Genomic DNA, 11284 nt, shown 5'->3' with positions numbered 1-11284 from the left:
ACGCCAATATCATAGGTGCGGGATTCGACTCCCGTGCTCTGTAAAAAGGCAACGATGGAGATTAGACATGACAAGTCTCCCCCACAAAGATACATATAAATACACAGACAAAATTATATTTGCCTTTTCTAAATTGAATATTAGCAACAACTATCTAGACCGTTAGGTCCGTTACTCTATAACTAAATAAAGAGTGCATGTTATTTTCAATATGGTACCTTTTTTTTTTTTCTCGTTTTGCTTGTAAACTCGTAATCGATATTGTTCACAAGTGCTCTTGGATAGCAGTATTGATTGTGCATATAACAAGTGTTGACACCTAATTTTGGCGATCCCATATTATTATTATTGTTATTATTATTATTATTATTATTATTATTATTAGTTAAATGAGAATACGTCTAATTTATTTTTGTCTTATTGTGAAATAGAAAAAGTAAAAATATATATAACTAATTTAAAAAAAGAAAAAAAAGAAAAAAATCAGGGCGGGCCAGCTCGACTCGAGCCCTCTCGGGCGAAGCTCGGTCCGGTCTTCCCTCTTTTCCCATAGGCCCGTAGGATGTAGGCCTAGCTTTCATTTTCATTTTCTTCCTACATAGGCCCAAGCGCATGGCCCATTTTTCTCCTTTAAGTTGCCCATGGCCCATCTCTCTTTTTTTTTCTCCTCCCATGAAGACCAACCCCATCATCTGCACCCTCATCTCAACGTCTCCTCTACCAACACTCATGTACAACATCACATCTTGCTGTCTCTGTACAGCTCACATGGTCCTTCCTAGTCCACATCACTCATTTTTGGCCCACACAATCTACACGGTCAACTAAAGGGCCACATCTCACGCTCATTTTGGTCCACAAAGTCAGACGTGGGCAGCAAGTTGGGGGGCTTCTTCGGTCGCTCAAAAAGAAAACAAAAAAAAAAAAAGAAAGGAGGGCAGGCGTTGGGTTGGCTCAGGCTCCAAAAGTTGGTTCGGTTCAGCGAGCGTCAAAAGATGGAGAGAAAATAGAGAAAAGGGAGAGAAAGTGGGAGCAGAAGGGTTCGATCGGTTCGGCGACAAAAAAAAAAACGGAGAGGGAATAGGGAAGAGGGAAGTACAAGTTGGCGCAAGGAAGGAGCAGACGAGGAAGCGGACATCATTTTCTCTTGAGTCCTTATTCCTACCCCACGTTGCGCGTCGACTGTGCACGTTGGACCTTCATCACCACCGCATTCGTCGACTCCCAATCGACATCCTCCCGCGACAGGTAAACTCGAACCTCTAGACTCCCCCCTATTTGGTTGAAACAATGAACCGAACTCCATCGTTTCGGCTTGCGTGTAGTATAGACTTGGTCGCAAGTTCCTCTTCCATTATGTATTTTTGTTGCACTGCCATCTTTGGCTCTTAAATGAGCCGTTACCTCCCTCTCGTTCACCGCCTATGTATCCAAGCATTGCCCAGGACAACAATGTTGGTTTTCGGCCTTACACCCCAATTCGTTCGGTTGCCCGATCAGCCCCTCTTTAAACGTGATGACGTTGAGTGAAACCGGAGGGTGGGGGTCGTGAGAGTTGGTAGAGCCGATCGCCAACCGTTACGTCCGCTAGGATGAAGGGTCGACGACTCGCGGGGAGAGTGAGTTAGGTCGATCCAGCAACGGTTGACGACGCTGGGAAATGAGTGCAGACGGCGGCTCGGGAATTTGAGCGCAGATGACACCCGTGACTCGAACCAGTGTTTGCGTGTGAGGTCCGGTGGCGATCGCGAGTTTGGGCCGAGACGACGCGAGCCCGAGTGGAGGCGAGGTGAGGCCGACCGAGTTGGCGAGAGAGTGACTCAAACTCGGGCCGAGACGACGCAAGCTTGAATAGAAGGCGATGCGTGCGTGAGCGGTGCGGCAAACGAACACGAATCGCCGACGAAACCCGGCGTGAGCGAGAGGGGACGCGGGCTTCGAGCGGTGGCGATCCGACGTGGCGACGAACGCAGTTGGACACGAGGTGGGCTGAACCGGTTGGTCTCCAGCAGGTCCAGCGGGTGCGTCCCGGCGGTAGTCCGATGTGGCAATCAAGGTGGCACGATGACGAGCGTAGAGGTGCGTTAGAGAAGAGGAGATCGGGTCGGATCAACGTGGAGACTCGATATCCAACGAAGTCGGCGTCGGTGCCGATATTTTGACCGGCGGCGTTCGGTTTTGGTCTCGGTGCAGCGAACGCAAGGGAGGCGTCGCATGAAGAAGATACACGAAGAAGACGATGAATAGTAAAAATGGGGTGGGGGGGGTGAATCGCGTTTTTGTGGGCTGTTCGTGGGTTGACCGAACGGCTTGAGGAAGGTAAAAAAAAATAAGAAGAAGAAGAAGAAGAGGAGTTGGGCTGAAGAAAGGAGATTGGGCGGATGGGCTAAAAAAAAGAAAAGAAAAGAAGAGAGGATTGGGCTGGCGTGAGAAATAAAGAAAAGGAAAGCCGGGCTTGCGCTGGAGTCGGGCTCGAGCTGGTGGGTTGAATAAAAAAGGAGAGATTGGGCTTCGGATGGGCTAAACCGAAATGAAGAGAGGTCGCTTGAGCGGGCTGGCCGAGAAGAAAGAGAGAAGGGGCCGGGCCCGTGCTGGAGTCGGCCCCGAAGTGAAGAGAAAAAGAAGAGGAGATTGGGCGAGTGGGCCTGAGCAGGCTCGGTTCGGGTCCTCTCTCTCGGGCCCGAACAGGTCCGACGGCTCGATCCAGGCCCGGGTCCGAGAACCCGACCCGGGCCCGATTCCCTCTAATAAAATATTAATAAAATAATAAAAAATCAAAAAATCAAAAAATAAATAAAAATTCAAAAAAATCATAAAAATTTCAGAAAATTAGAAAAATGTTTTCTTCGACCTTTTTACCCCTAATGTGAATTTTAAGCCCGAAATTGGCGTTGATTGAAGACTGATGTCCAATCCAGTCTAATATCGTTGTAACTCGACTTTCGAGTCGAAATTGTTTGTTTAAATATCGCCATTATAGATTTGATCCGCATGTGCTTATCCCGATCTTTATTTGGCATATTTACCCGATTGAGTGTTTAAAAATACTGTCTTTTGAAAAATTGCTTGTTAATCGCTTTCCCTATATGCTAGGTTAAGGATAAATAGGTAATTGCACGAAATGACGGAAAAACATTATGCATGATCATTTAGTACCGGTTAGATACCCGATGAGCTTAAAATGATATGCGAAATGTGTGGTCACCTTAGGAAATATCAACCGGTTAGGTACCGAAAGGGCGCTAATTATCTAGTTAGCGTAAACAAGTCCCCAAATCTAGAAGCTCTGGTTGCGTAGGAATCGAGATAACCCTCCCGTGTCTCGATTGGTTTCTAGCCGACCCCAATAGGCTAGTGGCGACTCTTAATAGCATTTTAATTTGCTAATCGGTAAAAAGAAATCCAATGTCATGCGAGGTAGGACTTGGGAGAGTCCAAGCCATTGACCGATGGCAACACCTCTAAACCCCGCCGGACCCTTCGCGGGAGGCCGAAGGCGAGGTCGCGACAACAAGGACAGTCAATACGGTGATAACTATAATCCTTTCCAAAATATTGATTTGACAAAGTACGAGGACAGTAATCGAAAACTGCAACATCTCCTTTGCCAATTGAGGCTCTTGGAAAACTATTGTTAAGAGATGTCTCTAACACATTTGTCAAGTAAACTAATTTAGAAAATCGTAAAGTTTTCATTACATTTGTTTTTAATAAAAATACTGTCCAATATCGAGGATACTCACTAACGGAGTCCGTTAGAAAATCCAAAGACATGTTTATTGAAGTCTGTTTAACAAAAGGGCGTGTCTAAATCGACTTTTATTTTTTGCTTAATCTAAATTTGTAACTCATGCAATTTTGATTGGCTCGCGCTTTTTCCACTCCAACTCCTTTTTTTTTTTTTTTTGCGTTTTGACCATCTTTATCCTTTATGTGGCCCATCACTTCTGATACGATTTTATATGATTCCTTCTTTTGCCAACTCTTTTATTTGGTTTCTTCTTTTTTCACTTGCAGGTCTCACTTTTGTCTTTTTTTTTTGCACGACATTCCCTTCTACGCCACGCCTCCCACTCTTTCTAAAAATCCCCACGTTCTCTGTATTTTTTTTTTATCTATGATGTCAATCCCGTTCTCCTTTACGCTTTCACCGGCACCGGCATTAGGCTCACCGGTGACCTCCCCAGCGAGCCCCTTTTCTCCTCCAATATTTATTACCTTTCGTGGACTGGCACTAATCATCTTCAGTCTGAAGCAATGAATTGAACTTGGTACCAAGAAAGCTCCATACGAAGAGAGCCCCTGTTATACGGGAGAGGCATAAGGCATCTTCATCCTCGAGCCATGAATCGAACTTGGTACCAAGAAAACTCTAAAAGCCCGTTACTAAAAGCCAGTTGGTTTTTCATTCTTAAATTCGAAACTCAGGAAACTTTCAAATATTCAATTATTGACTCATAAATGCACGTATAATATGTACATATTTAACATTCTTGCTTCATCCATTTGTTTGAGAAACCAATTATTTCAGGGAAATTGTTTTCCAACTTTTTGTTATGTGGATGACGGGAAACGCTTTCGGTGGGTTGGATACAACAAGCTTAGATCGAAGGAAAACAATTCCCCTCTTCCGACAAGAATGATGTCGGTTTCCCTAAAATCATCATTGTGGGAGGGGAAAAGTGTTTTCGAGATACTATTTTTTGACTTTTGTTATTTGGATGACGAAAAGCTGTTCGATTTATCAAAAACGTTTTTCATAGATCGAAAACATACTTAGATCGAGCAAAGCGATTTTCTCTTCTGATAAGGAGGAAATTTTTTTTTTTTCCAAACCACAAAACCAACATGCCCTGACGTTTAGGACACGGCACCCTGCTCTCTCTATCTCTCTCTGCATCTGCTTGAATTTTGTAAATTTTCCCTCCACTGACTGGCCAAAAGCCCAAGCCCAAAAATCTGTTCAAAGCATTGACCGCTAATTCCAAGGCTCCCAACGGCTCTCGAATGTCGCGGCCATCCCTCTCTGCATCTGCTTCCTTTCCTCATTCACCGTTTGTCACTCTGTTCTAGCCGTTGAACCTTGAACCCCTTCACGCCTTGACAGTGTCTCTCCGAAAACACGATGGCTAGCACCCCATCTTCATCTTCGACCGGCGTCCTCGCTCTCTCCTCTTCCTCCGCCAAGCGAAAGAGACCCTCGAAGCTCGAGATCCCAAACGTCCTGCGACAGCTCCAACCCGACGAGCTCAGGTCCCGCGACCTCGCTTGCCGAGACGATGCCGTCTGCTTCGGCGAGCCTGGAGTCGCGGTCGTGTCGTTCAAAGGCAAGAAGAAGTTCATGGAGGACGCTTACAAGATCGCCTCTTCCTTAGATGGGAACCCAAGTAAAGTGAGGACCTTTTTCAGCGAGGTTTATGCGAGTATTTCTCCGAAAGTTTTGGTTTTTTTAACCGTTTCTTGGTTTCCGGGAATAATTAACGTGCAGGGTTTCTTCGGTGTGTATGACGGGCATGGGGGTAGAAAGGCTGCAGATTATGTTGCGGAGCACTTGCACGAGAACATCCTTGAAATGATGGTGAATGCCGAGACGATTCCAGATAAAGAAGCAGCTATTAAAGCTGGATACTTGAAAACAGACCAAGAATTTATGACACGGGTAATTTTGAGCTATGTACTGGAATGCTTAGCTTAGGCAGTTTCTTGCATCGTGAGAACAAATTCCTCAGCTTTGACCTGTTCAGTCTAGCGGGGGACATTAGCTTGTTGAATGAAGTCTGAATTTGGTGAGCAGTGAATTGTGGGGTAGATGATTTGCAAATTAGAACAGTTAGCTTCTTCAGATCTATCTAATTCTCGTCCAGGAGAGATGATCCGGCTTCCGTGAGTTTCTCGAGAACTTGAGTGCTTTATCTTCTAGTTCTTCTTCTATGCCACAATCCATTTGGGAGAACTAGAGATATCCTGTATGGAGATTTCACGAGTGCCAAAGTTTGAAATTCCCTGGAAGAGTTAGTTTTAGCTGAAGAGCCCCTCAGATAGAATTATTGGTTTTCTCCTTATTTGCTTCTGGCCAATCGAGTGTGGCGTGACTGGTACAAAGAAAATGCAGTACACTCATGCATTCTCGTTCTTTACTCTATTTGCCCTGTCTCGTCAAACTTGCTTCTTACATTCTGTAGATTGCAGCAATGGGCAAATTTCAACCTCGTATACCAACTCGAGTTCAATTGTTCGATTTCATTTTCATCCTCATCATCACCATTCTCATCTAGCTCCTTCGCTAGTCAAGATGGACTATTCATCCATTCGTCAAAACCTCTATATGCATACATCTGGCCAAGATTTACATCATAATGAATAGCTCAAGACTGTACAGAGAGTATGCCAAGAGAACATATGCTTGTTATAGCATTCAACTTGCTATACTCCTTTCAAATGCAGTACCCGACCATCCCAATAATAACTTTTTGCAGGGTTTAAGCAGCGGCGCGTGCTGCGTCACAGCCTTAATCCAAGGCCAGGAAATTGCTATTTCAAACTTGGGAGATTGCAGGGCTGTTCTCTGTAGAGGAGGAGTGGCTGAAGCTCTCACAAAGGATCACAGAGCAGATAAAGAGGATGAAAAGCAAAGGATAGAGGATATGGTACGCTTTACTCTCCAATCAAACTCCTGAAAGATAAAACACTCTCGATTTTTTATTTCTATTTTTACGATTTCAATGGGGTACTCTCTCATCTCGTGGTTTAGGGAGGATTTGTAGAGATGCACAGAGGATCCTGGAGAGTGCACGGGATACTCTCTGTTTCAAGAAGCATCGGCGATGCTCATTTGAAGCAGTGGGTAATGGCTGAACCTGATACAAGAGTTCTTCATTTGACTGTAGATATGGAATTCCTTGTCTTGGCATCCGATGGATTGTGGGAAGAGGTGAGCATAAGAAAATAAGCAATGCACTGCTTTAGTTCTTGTGACTTTTTATTTAATTGTTTTGTTGAGTTTCTCATACTCTACCTTTTGCATTAGGTTGGCAACCAGGAAGCTGTCAACATCATAAGATGTTCATGCGTGGCTGATAAGGTAACCTTGTCATCAACAGATCTTCACAAGGATGAAAATGATGAGTTCGGATGTGTTAATGTCAGCCCCTCATCAAAGCTGCGGAGGATCTCGCTGCTCAAGCAACAGAAGAAAATTAAGCAATCGCCAAGCCACAGGAAACCTATTGAAAGCTGGAAAGATAGTGAAAATGAGTTCTTCGGCGAAATCGACAGCCCACCATTGAAGTCGAGAAGAGTATCCCTGGTTAAGAGAATAAACACAAAAACCGAATGCCTTAGTAGTCAAGAGAAGAATGGCGACTGTAGCAAGGGATTCTCTTCTGTTGGTCTCGTAGCTGCTTGTAAGGAGCTTGCGAACCTTGCTATCAGCAGGGGTAGTCTGGATGATATCACCGTGATGGTCGTAGATTTGACTCAATTTAGACGCGACGAGGTAATATAGACAGTTTGGTCACTGTGAGTTTTTCTTCAGTCGCAAATATACGGATGCTCTTTTTTTCGGAATTGTACACACTACATAATTCCCTTTTTTTTTTTCTGGTCCGAATGGCTGGTACAGCTCTAAACATTGAGATTCTTAGTTTAGTTGTCCAACTTATATTTGCTCCAATCCCATCACCATAGAATGTTGAGGGAATCCCTGCATGAGAGTTTCCCACAATGTTGTAGATTAATGACCTTGAATATCTGATTATAACACATAGAACTTGGAATATTTCTGACTTTGATTAACATGAGGCAAGAGAACATGGAAAAGAATATAGTCTTGTCTTTGCTATGTGAAAGGAGTTCAGTTCTTGAAAAAAAAAAAAAAAACTGCTTCCCTGCATTTGAAAATGAAAGTTCATAGATGAGGGGGGAAGTTTTCAGAGGATGAATTTGTCTCACTGATCCATTCTATGACAAGCCATGTTCAGAGGAATCGGTGGGTCTGAGTATGAGCCATCAACTATTTGCTCAAATATCCATCTGTCAGCTACTTCTGTGAAATGTACTCCATCCCAACTGACCCGGACCGATGGATCTTTGCACAACTTCGCTATTACAATCTCCTTCCCTTCAACTGTAGTTTTGAATCCACGTCTCCTACTATTGTTGAAGTTGTACTTCCCACTGTGACCACATCAGGCTATGAAAGGTTGCTGAAATCCTGCAAAATAGAAAGAAAGACATCATCGCAGGCCAAGGGTTATTGAAATTTGACTTCTGATGATTTGGTGGAAGAAAGCCATGCTAATCCATCAGTTTTGATCTTCTCTTTCACCTAAATATGCGCCAAAACAAGTTCGTATGATTCGAGCAAGACACCTATGAAATGACCTGTTCCGGAAATATTATGGAGACCGGAGAAAAGATGAGAAGGTTATTTAATTAATTTACCATGTTTATGTGCTTGAGTGATGAGATTATACTTCACAGAGTACACATCAACATATGTTATTGCTGCCAGAGGAAGCTCTGTCCTGAGTGAATCCATGGCTTGCTTCAGTATGGTGTTGAAGTACTGAGCCAACTCATTGAAAGGTCTCAAACAACCGTGTTCATCCTCCTGAGCTCCGTGATGATACTAGTCCCTGATGAAGATCGAACACCCCAACAGGCCAGTGTTGTGTATCCAGAATGACCTTCCTCCTTGAGCATATGCTTTCTGTTGCACGTGAAATTTCATCCAAAGTGTTTCAGAATAATCTCACATCGATTATGGAACACCAACAAAAACCAGCACCTTTATGGTATCTGAGAACTGAGTCGTCACATCGGGAATGTCCGCCTTTATCGGATTGATGGTCATGTTCTGCTTCAATCCGGACGTGAGATCGTTTTGGCCAATGTCGAACGTGTACAGAGCACTGGAGAAATACTCTTCTTGCGGCAATAATCTTGTGAACGCCCCTCCTTTTTGCTAACAAAGGCATGGGATTGAAACATCATCACATCCACATTATCAGATGGAAATGACAGTAGTGATGAGAAGCAATTCAAATTGCTAGAAATGTTTCATTTTCCACGAAACATACAGAGTCTGATTCCTTTCTCGACTGTCGACTGCGTTTTCACAAAAAATGGTGCATTTGTATTCGAGGTGCTGGCAAAATTTAGGACAACCGTACCTGACCGAAATACTCGTGACCTCAGGAGAAAGTCAGAGAACTCGACGAGCTGAACGTTTAATGAGATTGGAATACATCCGCCCTGGGTTATAGCCTGTGGTCTGATTGGCGATCCGGCCACAGCGAAATTGGCTCCATGACTGAAGTTTGAACCAACAGAGTCCAAATATGCACTCAGATGAGGCAACCTCAAATCTTCCGCTGCAATATAATTGTTACACTACTCTTCTGATTATTTAACAAGATTACCCTGCGATCATATAACCTAAAGTTTCAAGTCTACCGTTAAATCTTAAAGCTTTAGTTTCAGTTTAATATGTCCATGGAGATCTTATTCAAATGTGAAATTCGGATGTTGCGGACAGAAACTAACGTACGAAATGATCATCTGTGTACCGAAGAAAGTTGAGACGGTACCTATAAAATCAACGAGCAAGCGATCGTCACAGTACCTCCCCTACAGCCTGCGGAAATACGTCTCTCCATTCGGCGGCGGGACCTGCCCAAGCACAGCCGACAACCCACCCTTGTCGGAGTTCGAGCCTCTGAAGTTGAAGATTGCTGGAAACTCGCAAGCTGCAGCAGTAGCCAAACATGCTGGAAATCGACAGAGCAGCAACGCGACCGCCGCCACAGCCGCCCGGAGTCCCGGGGCTCGCTCTTTCAGGCGACCCTCCATTCGTTCAGTGCGTGCGAGCTCGCGGTATGTCAGTGAGAGGAAGAGCTGTTATATAGGACTACTAAGAGAACCCACTCCCAGTGTCCACCTTCATAGTCTTTGCTCTTCCTTGTTAAATTTCTAGTCTTCCAACTGAAGTTAAATCCACGACGTAAAGTTATATAATTAACTAGACTTGATCTTGAATTGACATCATCTGTTCTAATTTGTCCGAATAAAAAATGCTTTTAACTAAGAATGGACAATAGAGCGGGTGTATAGGTGATTCTAAAGAAGTCGATAAACTAATATGGAAGTTCAACACTCAAGATCAGAACCATGCTAGAGCCTGAAATGAAAAAAAGATTCACGTGTGTGCAATGGACTGTAGGATGCAATTAAGAGAAAGAAAAATTTGCATCGTAAGATCGTCCTTGAGATTGAGGATCAACTCTCTCTTTCTGTAACGAGAAATTCAAGCTAGAATAATAGCGGTTATAAATGATTCGTTCCGCATTTGAATTGTCTTTGTGAACAGATGATATTGCATGAGTTTAGATACTCAGTAAACTACATCCGAATCCGAATATGAGTCCGAGTCTATTACTTACGTCTGAATTTGAACGTTACGTCTGAAGTTTTTCTCGGAGACAAAATCATTCTCATCTTAGGATCTGAATCCGATATGCAATTTAGATGTCTAATTCTTTGATAGTACTCTTGTGAGATCTTTAGAGTCGGAATATAGTAAGGATAATCAGCTTTAAGTCAGCATAACCTGCACAACAAATATCTACGCATTTATTAGATCCTATAAACACTATAGATTTTCAGCCAGCCTCAAAATCAATTAGGAGGTTTTCTCCATAAATCATTGGTAAAAAGTGCACAGCTACATTGCACGTGAAAATAGACTTTTATTTTACTAATAAATATTCGAGTTAACAAAAAAAACTATTGACACGATGCGAAGAAATTACACATGTAATACATGTAAAGAGAAATAGTTTAAGATTTGAAATTTTTGGTAGGGCTGTTTACAAATAGGTTATGTTCGAATTTTCAAAATTTATCACCGGTGGGATATAGATAAAATTACAAAATAAAGAGTCGGGCACTTATTAAACGGGTTTAATGAGAAAGTATTTGATTTTCAGAATTTTAATCGTGAATCTACAGGGTTAACAAATGTATTAAAAATTGTAATATGTTTTAAAAAAAATTCTGGAGACATTTAACGATGAAATCGTAAATGAAAAGAAAAAAAACGTAACGCCAAACAAAAAGAAGTCATTAGTCAATTGACGGAAAAGCCACCAATCGGGGGCGGCTGATGGCGGAGACTTTGACGTCGGTGAAGCTTCCAACACCAAACAGATGAGACCGACCCTTTAATAATTTAATCCTCAATTAGTTAACGGAGGAAAAATCATGCTATGAATTCTGGGATGAG

The 11284-nt window shown here is 43.0% G+C and overlaps 2 protein-coding genes and 1 pseudogene across 2 annotated transcripts; 1 reads left to right on the top strand and 2 right to left on the bottom strand.

The window, feature by feature from the left end:
* Positions 1 to 4978: 4978 nt before the first annotated feature.
* On the top strand, positions 4979 to 7536 carry LOC115749306 (probable protein phosphatase 2C 14). Its single transcript, XM_030686050.2, has 5 exons — positions 4979 to 5392; positions 5489 to 5659; positions 6477 to 6647; positions 6752 to 6931; positions 7028 to 7536. The coding sequence occupies exons 1-5, from the start codon at positions 5126 to 5128 to the stop codon at positions 7502 to 7504; spliced, it is 1266 nt and encodes a 421-aa protein (XP_030541910.2). The 5' UTR covers positions 4979 to 5125; the 3' UTR covers positions 7505 to 7536.
* A 26-nt stretch (positions 7537 to 7562) lies between these two features.
* LOC125315625 lies at positions 7563 to 9069 on the bottom strand (annotated as a pseudogene).
* Positions 8762 to 9852, bottom strand: LOC115749334 (GDSL esterase/lipase At3g26430-like). Its single transcript, XM_048280745.1, has 3 exons — positions 9635 to 9852; positions 9187 to 9313; positions 8762 to 8965 (listed from the first exon to the last, which is right to left on the bottom strand). The coding sequence occupies exons 1-3, from the start codon at positions 9850 to 9852 to the stop codon at positions 8762 to 8764; spliced, it is 549 nt and encodes a 182-aa protein (XP_048136702.1).
* Positions 9853 to 11284: the final 1432 nt, after the last annotated feature.

Source organism: Rhodamnia argentea, chromosome 6 (genome assembly GCF_020921035.1).
Source record: "Rhodamnia argentea isolate NSW1041297 chromosome 6, ASM2092103v1, whole genome shotgun sequence".
In the NCBI taxonomy this organism is placed as follows: Eukaryota; Viridiplantae; Streptophyta; class Magnoliopsida; order Myrtales; family Myrtaceae; genus Rhodamnia; species Rhodamnia argentea.
This window is presented reverse-complemented; position numbering and strand designations above follow the sequence as displayed.

Bases quoted from the DNA above. Each gene is read 5' to 3' on its own strand.
- LOC115749306 (XM_030686050.2), top strand. From the start codon at position 5,126: ATGGCTAGCACCCCATCTTCATCTTCGACCGGCGTCCTCGCTCTCTCC. The intron at 6,648-6,751 runs GTACGCTTTACT...CTCGTGGTTTAG, and splicing joins AGCAAAGGATAGAGGATATG to GGAGGATTTGTAGAGATGCA. The intron at 6,932-7,027 runs GTGAGCATAAGA...CTTTTGCATTAG, and splicing joins CCGATGGATTGTGGGAAGAG to GTTGGCAACCAGGAAGCTGT.
- LOC115749334 (XM_048280745.1), bottom strand. From the start codon at position 9,852: ATGGAGGGTCGCCTGAAAGAGCGAGCCCCGGGACTCCGGGCGGCTGTG. The intron at 9,314-9,634 runs GTAGGGGAGGTA...TTCAAACTTCAG, and splicing joins GAGACGTATTTCCGCAGGCT to TCATGGAGCCAATTTCGCTG. The intron at 8,966-9,186 runs GTATTTCGGTCA...TGCCTTTGTTAG, and splicing joins ACTTTCTCCTGAGGTCACGA to CAAAAAGGAGGGGCGTTCAC.